The sequence below is a fragment of the Bubalus bubalis genome, chromosome 22 (genome assembly GCF_019923935.1).
Source record: "Bubalus bubalis isolate 160015118507 breed Murrah chromosome 22, NDDB_SH_1, whole genome shotgun sequence".
Taxonomy (NCBI): domain Eukaryota; kingdom Metazoa; phylum Chordata; class Mammalia; order Artiodactyla; family Bovidae; genus Bubalus; species Bubalus bubalis.
The window spans coordinates 18,806,880-18,824,686 of NC_059178.1; the positions used below are offsets into that span (position 1 = coordinate 18,806,880).

Here is a 17,807-nt window from a genome sequence, read left to right on the forward strand (position 1 = left end):
CACTGCAACTAAGACTCAACGTAGCCAAATAAGAAAATAAATTTAAAATAAAATAAAATACACGAAAATTCCCACCTTCAGTTACAAGCAGCTCGTCCTGAAATGCTTCTGTGAAGTCGATGCTGTGCAGCACACTCTGACTGGGTAGGACCCGCTCTCTCACCTCTGGCATGTGCAGCACGGCTCTGTCAGTAGAGATTTTATTCAAAGGCGTTTTACAGACAAAAAACCTTCATTAGATTTTATTCATACATCTGGCAATGACTGGCAAATCCCACTGACATCATGGTGCATTAGAAAAATAGATATTATGCCTTAGTTCACAATATACGTAATTTTAAACAGAAAACTTGTTTTGGACATTCCCTTAAAAGCTATACATGGTGGTATATATACATCATCATTTTCAGGTAAACACGTTAAAACAACAACTCTCTGACAGAAGAGCAGAAAGAAGAAAAATTAGATTCTTTTCAAGTCATGCATTTACAATACTTGTGATAATTTGGTCAGTTAGAAATTTGTCTCAGGAAAAAACACGCCAAGAATATGATACAAATAATGCATCAAAAGAAAACATTTAAATTGCCATGTAATTCTGTCAGTCTGTCTGACTTGTTCTAGAGACTTTTGAGGTGACAGAACTGAAAAGTGAATTTCTCTACAAAACTGAGTTCACAAACAAAAGAAATCTCATTACCATAAATTAATGGCAAAAAGGATTTATAGAGCAGGACACTGATTTCTATACTCCAATAGAGAGAAAGGGAAAAAAACCAAAAAACTGTGATCTAATTTCTCCAAATGTCAGTTTCTATTTCTAAAATACTCAACTGAGAGACAAAACCACATTCCAAGTTGAACCCTTCACATTTGGTCTGTGTTATTATTATGTACTAACTCAATACTAAACACTTGTTTCAACATTCTAATAGTCCTCCACAGACTGAGAGTACAGTTTCCTGAACTGTGTATCGGCAGAAAACACAGCACAACACAATGCACAGGAAGAAAGCGAGACTGGCCCGCACACACACCACCCTCCCGGGAGGCAGTAACTTCCCGTGAACCATGAATTGGCATGACCTCCATCCACTCAACGCATACTCAGCTTTAGGCAAGGAAAAAGATTTTGTGACATAAGAACTCTGATTTCAACTCATAAGTAAGTCTAAATCATACTTAGACCTAAATAAAAATTTGACAACATGCCAGCATATAAAACTACATTTAAATTGGTGTACTAAATTTTTTTAGAAGCACAAGTTTTAAGTAATTAAACACCCTACAATGTCTAAAATACAGCTTGATGCATTCAAATAATTCTCAACACTCTCAGAACTGTTCCATGTCAGGTGTGTTTACACAATATACTTTCTTCCAGTAGTTTTTAAATCTTTTCAGAAACTGATCTGCCATCATTACCAAGATGGTCCAAGGATGAAGTCCAAGGTCCTATCTGAACAAAGGAGCAGAAGCCACTATATATGTTTAGAAAAGGACACTCAGTGCAAGGAAACCTGGAGACGAGCTATTTCTACCTTTATCTCTCCTACAGGTAGCTTATTGGCCACACAAATTTTACCAAAACTGTTCATCTGCCAGTTTACTAATAAGTAGTAAAACGTCTTCCATAAATTACAAATCCCAACCAGTGTTAAGTCTTCAATACTTCCATGAATGCTCCCCGTCATGGTGTAAGGTAAGTAACCCACCTTCGATACTGCTGACGTGAAATTTCATCTCCACCAAAAAAGTATATAGTTGACAGTTCTGTGGTGGTTTTACAACTGCTTTCTCTGTCTGATGGATTATATATTATAGTAACATCCTGATGCCAAGAAAAAAATCAGGAGTGAATATTAAATATTTCACTCTGAATAAATGTCACAGGAACACAAACAGTGGCTGCAGACACTGATGCACATAAACAGCACCTCCAAGATCAGATAAGATCCTATATTCCTTTCAAATAAGATGTTAGCTTTAGCCATAAAATATATAATTTTTACTTTAACCTAAAAATGAGCTTGTATTTTTAGTGCAGATACTTTCATACTTACTTCCTGTGTTCTCTCCTTCAGCACAAATTTGTCTGGAAAAATCCTTAATACTTTAGGATCCAGCAAAACTTTTTTCTGAGAATCCTTAAAACCTACAGCTTTAACAAAAGCTGCTCGAGAGCCAGTGTTACGGACAGAAATAACAATTCTACTTTCCTGGCCAGGCACTAAGTCATTCACTGTTACCATGTAATTGTCAGATAATTTTTTAACATCTTCCAAAATGAGGTTACTTGTGCCTCCATATCCAGACAAAGGTATCTAAAAACAGAATACAAACATCTGGAATTATTTTTATGTAAGCAGAAAACAGAAGATCAAATTACAGTCAGAGAAGACAATGAGACGGATTTACTGAAATTAAAATTATTCATCTTTGTGTACTTTGGCTAATAGTTACCTCACTGCCAATCAAGCCCTATCTATAGTAAAGACTCTGCTTTAAGAGAAAAACGAACCAAAGAGGTGCAAAATTATTTACCTTCCCATATCCCAAGAATAATTATTTCTCACTGTTACAGAAACCAAGCTTAGATGACAAAGGAAAAATAAGATTAGTATTGATATGCTTGCTTAAGAAGTGTTCAGCATGAAAGACACTGATATTTAAATTTATCTTGAAATGCATAAAAAAGATAAATTGATAAGATGGTTAAATATGTGACAGAAGAAATACAGCACCGTGTTAAGTGCAGAATCTAAGGGGAAGTGTATGTGAATGTTTGCCAAGTAATTCTTTCAAATTTCCAGTAATTTTAAATTTCCAACATGAAAAGTTTTGGGGGGAGAAAAATCTATGAGCATATACTCTTGTTAACTTTTGGTCCAGCAGAGTCAGGAGTGTGCCAAAGAGAAGCCAGAACTCAAATGGGCCTCAGGGGACAGCCAGCCTGGCCATGGGGGTGCAGAGTGGAGGCTCCAGGGTAGACCAGGCACTCTGAGCCATGGGGCTCCCAGGGGTGCAGCACCACCAGGAAATAGGAGTCACAAAACAGACTCTATAAATAGGAGTGCAGGAAACAGGCACCCTACAAGGATACAAACTTTTCAAACTCTTTAAATGCACTCCATTAAATATGCTCTTTCATTCCTAATTATTAAAATAAATTCCAAAGAATCCTTTGCAAACTTGAAAACATCAGTAGCTTATTTCAAGTTGTTATGTATTAAATACAATAACATTTTGAAAAATTAAACTCAGGCTGATGAAAACTCAGTATTGCCTGCCTTGTAGTAAAAATTAACAGCATTTAAAGGGCTTCAGATCTGAACTCCTGCCAAGTCCACCTCATCCATGGTGAGCTCTGTTGGTTCCAAGAGCCAGAAATATTTCTAATTTTTCTTTTCCCATAGAAACTTGCCAGTAAATCTTATATAAGAAGCTAGAAAACAACAAGGAGAATCAGCTTTTGAAAACACTCAATACGAGTATTCTTCCTGTATTTTCAAAGTCTAAGAAGTCACAAATGACTATTGACTAAAAGGTTAAAAGATGAAGAAAGATTAAATAAAATGAAATCTGAGTAATGCTCACAGACCCAAAGATTCAACCAGAAATCTGCTCTAGAGCAGGCTTCTCAGGGACTTCCCTGGTGGTCCTGTGGTTAGGACTCTGTGCTGCCACTGCTGGGGGACCGGGTTCGATCATTGAGGGAACTAAGATCCCTCAAGCCTACACAGCCAAAACTAAACTAAAATAAAAACCCAACTAGAGCAGAGTCGTCAACCTTGGCACAGTGGACCCTGGGCTGGGCCATCTGATGTGGGGTGGCCTGTGCACTGTGGGAGTGTCTGGCCACACCCCTGGCCTCCACTCATCAGCTACCAAAAGTCTAACTGTGAAAACCACAAATGTCTCCAGAAACCACCAAGTGTGCCTTGGTGGCTGAGAACCACCACTCTGCAGGCTGCTCTGCACATCACAGCTCATGAGGCCACATGAAGAACTCCACAGAGCATGTGTCCACCTCCAGCATCCAATATAGTTAGATTTGCCAAAAGTATCTATTCTTTTTAAAACACCTTTAGGTGGTGTTAATCTTGTGACTTTTCCACATTTCCTCTGTGATACCAGGGCAAAGACCAGCTTTGCAGTCCCAGCTCCACTGCCAAGTAGCTGCTCAGTTCTGAGCTGCTTTCACAGAGCTTAGATTTCATCCAACTACCTTGTCCCTCTTTCCTCCCCTCCAGGGTTTATCACTTTTCTCTCTTAACGCCCTGAATCTAGCTAAAGAAATGACTTGAAATCTTCTGAAATTATGCTGGGAAGAAACAACACAGAAAACTCCTGTCTGTGTATCCCTAGTGTACAGAACAGTCTAACAAGTAATGTCAGGAGACACCCTGCTGAACTGAAAGAAGAACTGTTACTTGGAAAATCAACAACTTAAACAGTTCAATCTGGACTTAACCCAACAATGGATTCCTGAGAAGTTCAAATCGAAATGAAATAGACAAGACCTATTTTACAGGATTACTACGGCGGCTACTTTTAAAATGGACAATTCTACAAGGTATATAATTACTCTCTAATCTGTCTGTAAATCTAGGTAACCAATCACATATTTTGACTTAAAAAAGAGTACATATTATTTACCAATATTTAACCAATAGTTTTACATCATAAACTCCATGGGAGAAAAAATAGCAGTTAGAATTATCTTACCGTGAACTTAACACCTGGTTGTGATCGAACTCCAAGTTGTTTAATTTCGAGTTTGGCCAACATACAAGACAGGCGAGTAGGTGCAAATAACACGGAGATATAAATGTCTTCTTTTGGACGAATCCTGACCTCACAGTTACTGGTCAATCGCTCTTCTGAGCCAAAAGTGTGCTGCAGCTACAATTCAAAAACAACCTCTGCATAAGACAGAGCAGCAGCACAAACAAAACATGCCAGTAACACAGACTCTTCAAGGACGAACAACGCAAGACAGCCTGAACATAAAAGAACGTGACACAGAACAGAGCTGTGTACTCCACAAACCTGAAAGCAGTCCTGGTCTTGTCCTCTGACAAGCAGGCGTAAATGCTGGGCTGTAGACGCAGAATTGTTTCTTAAAGCTAGTTTCTGAAGCCTAGAAACAATGGCACATTTAAAATGTGGTTTTCTTCCATGGATGCTGCTACGATCATAAAAGCAAAACCAGTTAAAACCGACTGCAATGCATTGAGGCAGACGGACTGCTTAAGCCACGTGGGTGGCGGTCCACAGTCCTGGTATTCCGCATTTCTGAGAACGTGCACTCAAGACTCACCACATTGGAGTGGACTTTCAGTTTAATCTCTCCTGTTACAGCTCCTTAGCTTCCCTTATTACCCACACTCTATGTGTAGGAATTATCTGTTTTACAAAATAGTCATCAGAAAATACAGATGAACTATTTCATTTAGTCAAGACCTTGCTTAGCTCCAAAACCTACCTTTCATGGAAACAAGGGTCCTAAGCACATTGTACAGATTTTTTACTTTAAGAGGTTCATCTGCATAAAGTAGTCTTTTAAACAGCATACTGCAATTAACCTAACTTTTAAAAAACTTACAATGCAAGTAGCACTGCAGCTGGCTGGCAGTATGAAAATCCTCCAGCCTCTGCAAATACATGCATTCTCTCTTCACTGGAGAAGAGAAAATACATGAATAAACCTCTATTTTACACAAATTTTGAAAATTAACAGTTAAATTATCTAAGCTGCGGTCTATGCCTTGTGTACCTGTATTAAAAAGGAAATGCTGCTGAGTTTAATTAACCTCAGAGTAAAATCAAAGACCTTTGGTTATTAGCACACCCAAGAAAAGCCTTCCACAGGTACTCTGCCTGGAAAAGACTTGCAGAAAAAAATTTTTTTCATAAAAACAAAGCTAATTAAAACCAAGTGCAATGTTCAGAGATGGACTGGCTGCATGGGCACAGGAGCCGCTGGGGAAGACGGTCCTAAAACCCAGGGCCATGCAGGACAATGCAGGAGTCTAGCTGAGAGTGCTTTCACTAGAGCTGCCCACGGAAAACCACTCTTCACCAGTTGGACCGTAAAGGCCTCTAAGAGGCAACATTGCTGTTAACCTTCTTCCCACTGGCCCCCAGTGCTTTCCAGAGAAGGAACCAAGATACTTGTAGCTGCCTAAGTTTGGTCATCAGCAGAGAATTCACCAAAGAGCTTAAGAAAACTGAAACCTAATTTTTTTGGCTTGTATTTTAAAAACATGAAAAATGATATGAATTCATGGTAGGATGAATACTGAATATAAGATAGTTTTATTTCAGTTCTAAGAACGTGAACATGGTCGTCATGGAGACAGCGAAGAATAGTAGTCGCTGATGACAGCTGCTGTGCATACTCACTGTGTTCTACCGAGGGGGACACCTCCCCAGGCCAGAAACTGCTTGTTGGATAAAATCGAAGGAATATCTGAGGTGAGAGATTCAGGTGCCAGAGGCCTATTTCCCGAAGAAACTATTTCACCTTTTAACATCACTTCATACTGAGGGCCAAATGGCTGCACGAATATTTTCAAGATCCTAGCAAAGAAAACCATCTAAGTTCAGTGTTCAGAACTCAATTCTTTCAGCAACTACTGTCCTACCCGCTTCCTTTATCCAAGAGCCTGAGCTGGGTGCTGAGGACACAACACACGCCCTTCCTCAGAGCTGATGTCCCAGAGGAGGAAGCCAGTGGGGAAGGAGACAGGCACGTGCCTGAGTACAGAGGAAAGGAGTTCACAGGCGAGGAATCCGGGTAGGGCTGAGGAAAGCCTCTGGGTGGAGATTCTGCCCAGGCAGGAGGGGGCTGGGCTAAGCTATATGTACCAGGCAAGTTCACAAGCCAGAGACAAGGATGCTCTGACCAGTGTACGGTGATATTCACTCAGGATTTGGAGAAGGAGTGGGGAAATATCTTTAACAACAGACAAGGTCAATGGATGGTGTCCTTGGAGAGGAGAGGTTAGTGAGAAACACAGTAATACTTTCAAATATATTTGAAAATAGTGATTTCTTACTTTCTAGTCAGTTGGTTTACAAGGAGATTTTCAGTGAAGAGAAAGAAAGTCTGTGGCAAAAGGAAAGAGCTGTGCTGTCTGCCACAGGAAGTGAAGCATGTTCTCTGTCCTCCTAGCCACAGACTAGAGCACAAACTCGCCATGGTGAACAGCTTTACATTACCTTTCCTCACAGCCCATGGGATCCTTTGGAGAAAATGAAACTATAACTTCATGCTCTTCTCCAGGTTTAAGGAATAGTTTCTCTGGGTCCACTGAAAAGTGACTTCCTTGATCTGGGATCTAAATGTTGATGTAATAAGTCACAGGTTTCACGCATCCATGCCCTTGTCTCCCACTGACGACCATACATCTTCCCTCCTCCTTGTCCACCAGAGCCCCGCCCATCCTTACTTCCTGACTGCGAACACCCCCTCACACACCCAAACATATCATAAGTGACATCTACACACGTGGATCCTGTCCTCCATCCCACCAGCTACAGGGTAACATGTCTTCAGGAACTAATCTGGGGCTTAGTTCTTGTGTGTACAATGTAAAGCATCCCAGCTGAAGTTCTTTGTCATCTGCCTTATGCTCGGGCAACACTAGCTCTGATTCTTTCTCCTGATCCTGCCACCTCCCTAGCCTCAGACAAGGTTGGCGGACAGCAACCTTCAGAACCCGAGGGGGTCACTGATCATCTCAGTCCAAGAGAATAAGCTACCATCTCCAATGCAAATTCTTACCTTGATATCCAGGTGGACATCAATATTCCCAGCATTTTTCAGAGGTAAGTACTGCCTTGCTGAGGAAGCCACACTGGCAAACAAGTGCAGAGTCTAGGGGACGGAATAAAGCAGGCATTTTTTAAATATCATACTTAGCATGGAATCAATGTGGACATATGGTAACAGCAAAGGGAGGAGCCCAGGGTACCTGGAGGTCTTTTGGGGCATGGATGCGGGCAATTCCTGTTCTTGCTCGAAGACTGATGCTTTTAATGACTGGTGTGGGGTTTGGACTATCAACTTCTATATCGACTCTTGCCAAAAATTCTTCTGCTGAGTCTAGAATCTCTATAAAAGGTCATTCTTTTAGTTCAGACAACAGTTATTTAATCCTAAATGCCACACATGGTCCAACACTATGCCCTTGGGGGTACAAAAAATCTTAAGTGAAATGACTTTTTAACGAACTCAGAAAGAAACAGAAATGCGTGAAGGAGAAAAAGGAAGAAAATATCTGACAGATGAGATAACATCAGTTAAGACAAAAGATCCCAAAAGGTCTTCAGTGGTACATGCTTAGGTTACCCACATTTGGATGGGTTTGACCCAAAATAGCATGCTGTCTGCCCAATTTTAAAACATCATAAAATATCTGACAAATTACAGGGAACATCTGACACATTCACTGAAGGAAAAAATAAGCCTCAACTTGCCAGTTTATTTAGCTACAGAGTAAAGCAAATACCATAAAATGTAAACATGATACCTGAAGAAGTGATCTGTTTCTTTGGACTATGGAAAAGAACCCAAATTACCAGAAATTCTGGATCCTGTAAAATAAAAAAATTTTTGCATATATAGTGAAAGAAAAGTAGTTTGGAACTTGACTTCCTTCTTAATTCTAAACCAGTCCCTCCACCTCCCAGTTACCTGTCCATCGTCACTGGCAGGCATCATGTGGTTGATCACTGATGGGGCAGCCAGCTGCGCGATCGCGTGGGCATAAGGCAATGCTCTCAGAGCTGCGTGGATGGGCTCCTTGGAAAAGGTGAAGCAGCGCCAGGCCACAGCATTCTGTCAGAAACGGGAGGGGCTACTTCAGCAGAGCCAATGGTGTCGTGCTGGTGGGAGGCTACATCTATTCACAGAGCCTTAACAAAAACACTGACATTCTTGACAGAAGTCAGCCAAGGATGCTACCAGCTGTACCTACAACACTTGTCCACGAAACTCTGTGAAAGATCCCTCATGAGCAGCGTACTTACAGCACTGATAATCAGTCTGATGGGGATGTTGGCATGTGTCTTGTTCACCAGTTTTAGAGGCAAAGCTTTCCAGCTTCCGTAAGTCAAGTCGCCAAAATCAAGAACACCCTTCTTTTCTGTTTCTACCTAATTATGGGGGAAAAAGGGATTTACAGAAACAATATATTACTAAATATGACAGTTTATATCACTGACCTTCTAGCCCAAATAGTCAGTATTAACAGTAAGCTTACCTGAAATTCCAAGGGCTACTTTACAATTGCTACTTTCTACCAAAAAAAAAAATTTTTTTAATGTAGTCCATGTACCCAAATATACTACACAGAACAAAGTTACAGCTAAGCTGAGGCTGCTTTGAGAAGACTGCTAGTCAAGCCCTTAGGCTCTTCACTACCATGGATGTAGTGCTGCCTTCACGTTACCACAAAGCCAAGTCTCCATGTGCATCCACACTGAACCCACGGCACTCCTCAAATCTCCAGGCAATGCTATCACTGGACACGGTTCCAAGAGAAGTCCTCCTTCACAGAACACAGGAAGCTGCCCTGGCTGATTCTGCATGTGATACTCCAGACCTCTCACCTGACCACTTACCACACTGCTTCTTAAGAGTGGAATCTAAAAGGTGAATGTATAACATCCAACATTTACAAAGCACCAGGAATAATCCCTGGATCTGCTTCAATTTCTCAGTCTCCCCCACTTTTTTTAAAAACTAGTTCTATCAAGTGACTTTACTGAGCATTCCACACAGACACCCATTCACATGGTCACAGGAAAGCTAACACTGACCCTCAAGAAGTGAATTTGAAGCACTTTTCCAAGGGTTACTTTTCTGGGGGAGAAGAAAATCAAGCCTTGTTTTATGTGTGGGAGATAGGTTCTTGGCTAACTAGGTTATACTGAAAATTTCAGCACAACGAAAGGGGGGAAAAAGTCCCTAGTGTTGAAGAACCAAGAAATGGGAGAAAATAATCACAAAGCATAACTACTGGCAGGGATTTATACTCCAGAATACAAAGAACATCTACAAAAATTTATAAAGACATTCAAAAATAAATAAAAACTGGCAAGAAATATGAATAGGCAGTTCAGAGAAAAGGAGGCCAGGACAGCCGACAGACATAAGAAACGATGCTCAACACCACAGTCAACATAAGCAGGAGAGTCAAAACTGGAACTTCACATCCACGAAGGAAGCAAAGAGTTCACAATCTAACGACAGCACGTCAGCAACAACAGGCACTCACATGTTTCCTCAGGGAACACATGTCAGCAAGCGGCCACAGAGAGCCAGAATAAAAGCACGCACACATAAAATGTCATGTTCACTACAGCCACCTGGGACAGCCTCTAACAAGTCAGGAAGGTTACTGAGCAGTCTCACAGATGCAGCCTCTGTGTGAAGTCCCTGAACCGCCTCTCGTGGGGACATTGCTCCCCCATCACATCCTCCTGCACCTTCAGGTCCAACTACTCCTCCTGGAAGGCTCTGCTCCACTGGGCTAAGGCTGAACCACCCCTTACACTGAGGTCCCCAGGCTTGTCTGTGTGCTGGACTCAGAGCTCAAATGACACCCCAGACCAGTGAAATCGCAGTCTCTAGGGCTGGGACACAGCCATCACTGTTTCTTCAAGTGAGTCATGTGACTCCAAGGAGCAGACGAAGCCACTAAGTGTGACTTACACAAGCCTGTCAAAACACGACAGCCTCAAATACTACTTAGTTTTTGTTTCTGCTACAAAAATGTAGCCTGAATGTAAAACCAGAATTTAAAACTCTTAGAGAAAAACATAGGCAGAACACTCAGTGACATAAATCAAAGCAAGATCTTCTATGACCTACATCCTAGAGTAATGGAAATAAAAACAAAAGTAAACAAGTGGGACCTAATGAAAATTAAAAGCTTTTGCACAGCAAAGGAAACTTTAATCAAGGTGAAGAGACAACCCTCAGAATGTGAGAAAATAGTAGTAAATGAAACAACTGACAAAGGATTAATTTCCAAAATCTACAAGCAACTCATGCAACTCAATACCAGAAAAACAAACAACCCAATCAAAAAGTGGGAAAAAGACCTAAACAGGCATTTCTCCAAAGAAGACATACAGATGGCTAACAAACACATGAAAAGATGCTCAACATCACTCATTAATAGAGAAATGCAAATCAAAACTACAATGAGATATCACCTCACACTGGTCAGAATGGCCATCATCAAAACATCTACCAACAATAAATGCTGGAGAGGGTGTGGAGAAAAGCTCTTGAACTGTTGGTGGGAATGTGAATTGATACAGCCACTATGGAAGATGGTATGAAGATTCCTTAAAAAGCTAGGAATAAAACCACCATATGACTCAGCAATCCCACTCCCAGGCATATACCCTGAGGAAACCAAAACTTAAAAGGACACATGTATATCATTGTTCACTGCAGCACTATTTATAATAGCTAGAACATGGAAGCAACCTAGATGTCCATCGACAGATGAATGGATAAAGAAGTGGTACATATACACAATGGAATAATACTCAGCCATAAAAAGGAACACATTTGAGTCAGTTCTGATGAGGTGGATGAAACTAGAACCTATTATACAGAGTGAAGTAAGTAAAAGAAAGATAAATATCATATCCTAACACATATATATGGAATCTAGAAAAATGGTACTGAAGAATTTATTTACAGGGCAGCAATAGAGAAACAGACGGAGAATAGACTTATGGACATGGGGAGAGGGGAGGAGAGGGTGAGATGTATGGAAAGAGTAACATGGAAACTTACATTACCATATGTAAAATAGATAGCCAACAGGAATTTGCAGTATGGCTCAGGAAACTCAAACAGGGGCTCTGTATCAACCTAGAGGGGTGAGGTGAGGAGGGAGATGGGAGGGAGGTTCAAAAGGGAAGGGATTTATGTATACCTATGGCTGATTCATGTTGAGGTTTGATAGAAAACAACAAAATTCTGTAAAGCAATTATCCTTCAGTAAAAAATAAAGTTTTTTAAATAAAATTTTAAAAAATGTAGTCTGTTTAAGGACAGGTTCAAAAGCCTGGTCAGTGGAATGTACTGAAACACAGAAAGTCAATGACACTGTCTCAAATAGGGGTGATTTGGTAAAGTCATCACAACTAAGGGAAAGCAGATGCTACTGACACCCAGTGAGCAGAGACCAGGGCTCTGCTAAGATCCCCACACTGTACATGACAGCCTCCACCACATAACCACCACCCAGTCAGACATGGCAATGGTGCCAAAGCTGAGAGTCCCTACCCTGGAACAAGCATGGCACAGCTGATTGAAAAATTCATACAATGCCACTTAAGCATAATATAAAGATCACTAAGAGTTGTAATAACAGAACTTCCACAAACTCTACTTCCTTCTCCACACCATGGACAAGTAAACTGCTAAGCCCAGGCAGTAAGCACAGCCCCAGGGAGGACAAAGAAAAGCATGTGCACGCAAGAAAGGAGGCCCACAAGGTCCTCATCAGCCTCCTCAGGGAACCCCACCCATACCTCACCTCGAAACAGAAGCACAGTTAGAGCTTCTCTGAGTCAAAGAACAAAATGGGTGCAGTGGGAGCAGTTCAGAGCCCCAGTGAGGGTGGCTAAACTCACGTCAGGTTCCACCACAGGCCTTTCAGTCTCTAATCACCAGGAAGAATGTTCTGCTCGTCCTGCTCTGCACCCAGCCCACCCCCTCACTGGTTCCCACATCGTGTTCAGGGTGCTAGTTCTGATTCTACTCACAACCAATAAGAATAAGACACTGCATGTGCAGCCACATGTGTTAACTAATGCTACAGTCTGTAATCATCCGGTGAGGTTTAGAAATCACTGCTACTTGGCCATGTCCTCCCCCTCCCATGATTCTGATTAGCTGGTGTGGGTGGGACCAGGTATTGGGGTGCACCTAAAACCCCCAGTTATTTCAATGTCCAGGGTAAAGAGCCACTGTTCTAAGGAGCCTCCTATCCAGAAGGCACTTCATTGTCCCAACTGGGCTAGACCTAATTTTTTTCACTTCCAGAAAAGGGGAGATTGTAGAATAGGAACGTTTTCAGGTATGGAAAAAAACTGGAGGAAAGAATCTGAATGTGGTGCTTTACCTCCACACATCAAACTACAGAATGGAAAGCAGCCGGAAAACTGGGTTTAATGTTATACTTTGTTTACACACTTCTTACCAAGTATACCTGTGCTTCTGTAAAACAACAGAAATAATTTTAAGTGTCTTGTTTTGGGCAGTGCTCTGCAGCTTGTGGGACCTGAGTTCACTGACCAGGGACTGAACCCATGCCCTTGACAGCGGTAGTACAGAGTCCTGACCACTGGACCACCAGGGAATTCCCAGAAATAATTTTAAATTTTGGAATAAGAAGATATTAAGAGCCAATGTTTAGCTTGATTGTAACTTTCTGGCAGTCATCCACAAATTCATTTTACCCAAATATTACTTCTAAGGTTTACACAGCCTCATTAAAATGCCAGGTGTGACAAAGACCCGCTCACAGAGAGTCACCTCGATCATGGGAGTCTCAGCAATGGCAGTGAGGACAACCCTGCTGGCCAGGGCTTCCGCCTGTGCCACGGTCTCTGCGTCGGCTGAGAATGGCCAAGAAGCAACACTGAATATACATCGGAAGATCCCGGGATCAGACGGTATGAAGAGCACTTTAATCTCTTCTGTGGCATGAGGTCTTATGATGACTCTATTCTTGAAAACTAAACAAGGATAAGCTGAAAAATCCACCTTAAAAAGAAGAGACATGTGGTCTGTTAAGAAATAACTTCACACTGAAAATCAGGAGGAAAAAACAATGAGCTTAAGATCTGTTTTCACAAACTACCAAATCTACACGTTAGCTCTACAAAAGCACCTATGTCTCATAATTCGATATCTGGAAAAATAAAACCAGTCAAATTTATCAGGACTTTTTTTTTCTTTTTTTGGCTATGTCACATGGCTCGTGGGACCTTTTCCAACCAAGGACTAAACCCAGGCTGAGGCAATGAAAATGCCAAATACTAACTACAGGACTGCCAGGGAACTCCCATAAGGACTTTCAAGTTATTTTTACCTCCACTTTCTTTGAAAGGGTGCTGGAAATGGCAGCACTTTCAGCCCTGGACATCACCCTAGGACCCACCTCTCACCCTGGACGTTACCTGGTACCTGGTCTCTGCAGCTGTGTCCAGACTCATTTCCAAGGTTCCTCGTCAGGCCTCCAAGTTTACGATTCTGACTCATTCAAACCCCTCCCTGCTCACCCTAAATGAGAATCTTCTTTACTCCCACTTCCAGAGACAACATTACCTCCTACATGCTCCTCCACTCTCACCACCTCTCACCCTCAACCCTTTCTCCAGCCACTTGTTTTCCTCTGCCCTCAGGATCAGAGAGGAAGAGTCGGGGAAAAAAGAGAGAGGGTACAGTCTTATTAATTAGGTAAATCAAGGTCATCACTAGGAGCTAAGAGGAAAGAGTAAACCCGCCCACCAACATCTGTCTGTGAGGAGTTGCTGACAGTACTTCCCATCCTCCCCACTTGCTGAAGCCCGCAGGGTCTAGAGTCTAGAAGTCAGTGGCCGTGATGGATCATGTGAGCGACTCCTATTCTCGTGTTGAAACTGTGTTTCCAGGCATTTCAAACGGTCATGTAAAGGACCTCCCTGGTGGTTCACTGGTTGAGTGCCTGCCTTGCAATATGAGGCATGTGGGTTTGATCCCTGGTCAAGGAACTAGGCTCCCACATGCCTCAAAGCAACTAAACCCATGTGTTGAAACTGAGTCCACATGATGCAATGAAGATTCCAAGTTAGGAGACCTGACACAGCCAAGTAAATAAACAAATAGATATTAAAAAAAAAAAGATCATGTAATAACACATTCAGATAAATTCACTTAACAAAAGCAGGTATAGGGTCCCAACAGTAACTTGTTTCTTTTGGGGGTTTTGTTTTGGTTTTTTGGATAAATGCAGCAATTTATATTCAATCACATTGAAAAAAACCAGCAGAGACCAGAACTCAGAGCTCCAGTCAGGGATTTAAAGGATAGCACAAAAAGCACATTTACATGATTTTATAAACAAGTGACAATGAAGTATCATGGTTAATATATAAACAGGAACACCTGGTAATATCAGAAACAAACTCAGGTTTCACTTTCACCAGAAGTACTACAACAAAACAACCAAGATAAAGACACCTTCCAACACGTCTGTGTCAAGTGCAGGGTGGGGACAAGCTCCCTTCATCAAGGGAAAGGTAGGCAAAGAAGTCCAGATCAACCTTAAGGTGACCACTCAATCAGGAGAAAGACACAGGGAGCTCACCTTTTCACCGTCAACACTGATGCTGAGAACCCCGATGCTGACCTGCAGCCAGCGGTCAGCGGGGTTCAGGACACTGAGGTAAGTTTGCGAAGCAATGCCAACACAGCAAGCATGAGGAAACTTCAATTCCTCGGGCACACTTACTCTCCCTGGAAAGAGAAAAAGCAGAATCAAAACCCAGCAAAGAGAAAAAGCAGAGTAAAAACCACACCCAACTTAATTAAAATAACAAAAGAACTCCAAGTTCAGAGCCTGAGACAGAACCAGAAAGACAAAGACAGTAGTTTTACCTGAGTTTTTACATTTTTCTAGGGCTACTCAGGAGAAGGCAATGGCACCCCACTCCAGTACTCTTGCCTGGAAAATCCCATGGATGGAGGAGCCTGGTAGGCTGCAGTCCATGCGGTCGCTAAGAGTCGGGCACGACTGGGCGACTTCACTTTCACTTTTCACTTTCATGCATTGGAGAAGGAAATGGCAACCCACTCCAGTGTTCTTGCCTGGAGAATCCCAGGGACAGAGGAGCTTAATGGGCTGCCGTCTACGGGGTCGCAGAGAGTCGGATACGACTGAAGCGACTTAGCAGCAGCAGGGCTACTCAGGGACCCTTGCACAGAAATATGGTCGTGTTCCAAATTCAGGATAAAGAAAAAAGCTCACATGAAATTCACTCTAATCATTACTTCCTTGAAACAAATCAGTTTTAAGGTCCTAATTGAGAAAATAATTCAACCTTTAAATAACAGCAACCAACAACAAGCAGCATCAGAGTAAAAGGGTCTTACCAAGTCCTGACACCACTGCTGAATCCCATGGCTCAATTCCACAGTCTGGATGGAGAGATTGCACAGGAAGCACTTTGGCCGCATTCAGAAGGTTCTGACTGAAGGTGTCAGAGTACAGGTTACAAAGGGAAGAGGAGGCCATCAACCCTGAGCCGATATCCTGTCCCAGGCAGAGGCCTGAAGTCACTGAGTGCTGGACATGCTCTCCCACAACGGCAGGGTGACAGCTTCCTGGGAGCCCACAGGAGAGCCCGCAGGCGGTGGCACCACAGGCCCGGCAGCGAGGCAGGGTGGCACTGCTCGCTGTAGGCAGTGCCCCAGAGTGCGGCTGGGCACACGGAGCCACGGGAAGGGGATAGCGCATTGAGACTGCGGGACCTGTGGGGGGCATGTGCTGCCTCATGGGTGCAGGGCCGCAGCCCTCGGTGCAGGGGACAGAAGGGACAGACGTCTGATAAGGACCCTGGCCACTGAACTCACTGTCAGTAGCTGATGTGTCTCTAGGAGTCACGTGCCCACCGTCGAGCACAGGTGCCTGGCGGGACACAGGGAGGCACGGTATGGCCAGTGTGGCTGGGTGGAGGCTGGATTCACTTTGCAGAGCTAGGCTGACCTGCTCCAGGTCACCACGGTCTGAGGTCAAACCCGTCGCACTGGTCTGTGACCGATTTTCACTCTTGGAGGAAGGCAGTCTACTGGAGCTAAAGTCCAGTTTTACATCTTCAGGTCTGCTGCTCAGAGAAGTCGTTTCAGTCACTTTTTCTGTGTCCAAGTTCTTCTGGATAATATACGATAATGCTCCTTTTCCTCTACTTTGAAATGGACTTTTTTCTCCTAACTTATCCGCAGCCAGCTCCTGAGCTGGAACTGGACTGGACTGGATAATTGTGGTGCTCAACTCACTGGTGATATCACTCTATGGGACAGAAAATGTTCAGAAATTACCCACAGATAAAATGAATATTACAAATGCAGACCATGCTGATATACTCTCAAAGAGCAGAGATCTACATGACATCACGACTCTTAAAAAAAAACCAGGCTATAAGGGTAGTAGTTTCTGTAGCCGTGAAAAGCAGAGTTAAGAGTTAGAAAATCTGCATGCATTGTTTTTTGGCAACCCGCTCCAGTATTCTTGCCTGGAGAATCCCATGGACAGAGGAGCCTGGCAGTCTACAGTCCATGGGGACACAACTTAGTGACTAAACCACCACCACCACATTCCCTGTTTTTACCAATTACAGAACCAGAAACAAGTAGTTTTGTTTAGTAATTAAATGTCTTCAAACACCCAAATTTTACATCTACGACATCGCGGCCTGGCCTGCCTTCCTCTCGCCACGTATACAATTCAGTGTGGCCATGAATCAAATGCAGGTGTGTTCTGTGATTCCCTCTTCCCCACACCTGACTCCAGGTAGGCCTCATCGAGCTCTGCTGGACACACTACCAGCTGAGGCTGTCCATTGCCTCCTGAAGCTCCCATACTGCACTTCACTGCACAGCGTGTCTTCATGTGCTCCACCAGACTGAGAGCTTTTTGAGGGCAGACACTAAATATGTGTACCTGCAATGCCAACCCAGCACAAGTAGCTCTCTGAGCAAAATATGTGTGCATGCACGCACGCAC

At 42.7% G+C, this 17,807-nt stretch overlaps 1 protein-coding gene across 6 annotated transcripts in view; it reads right to left on the reverse strand.

The window, feature by feature from the left end:
• The window catches only part of CEP192 (centrosomal protein 192), a 76,446-nt gene that overhangs the window by 25,305 nt on the left and 33,334 nt on the right, over window positions 1-17,807 (reverse strand). For 4 of the 6 annotated variants that reach the window (XM_044934817.1, XM_044934818.1, XM_044934820.1 and 1 more), the window contains 15 exons: window positions 16,178-17,093; window positions 15,393-15,541; window positions 13,577-13,807; window positions 9,040-9,165; window positions 8,705-8,848; window positions 8,541-8,604; window positions 7,983-8,122; window positions 7,793-7,885; window positions 7,228-7,346; window positions 6,409-6,585; window positions 5,053-5,143; window positions 4,729-4,905; window positions 2,064-2,324; window positions 1,716-1,831; window positions 76-185 (listed from right to left, as the gene is read on the reverse strand). In XM_044934817.1, coding sequence (XP_044790752.1) covers window positions 76-185; window positions 1,716-1,831; window positions 2,064-2,324; window positions 4,729-4,905; window positions 5,053-5,143; window positions 6,409-6,585; window positions 7,228-7,346; window positions 7,793-7,885; window positions 7,983-8,122; window positions 8,541-8,604; window positions 8,705-8,848; window positions 9,040-9,165; window positions 13,577-13,807; window positions 15,393-15,541; window positions 16,178-17,093 — 2,914 coding nt within the window. The remainder of the gene's footprint in view (window positions 1-75; window positions 186-1,715; window positions 1,832-2,063; window positions 2,325-4,728; window positions 4,906-5,052; window positions 5,144-6,408; window positions 6,586-7,227; window positions 7,347-7,792; window positions 7,886-7,982; window positions 8,123-8,540; window positions 8,605-8,704; window positions 8,849-9,039; window positions 9,166-13,576; window positions 13,808-15,392; window positions 15,542-16,177; window positions 17,094-17,807) is intronic. The other 2 variants (XM_044934819.1, XM_044934821.1) reach the window with 2 other exon arrangements.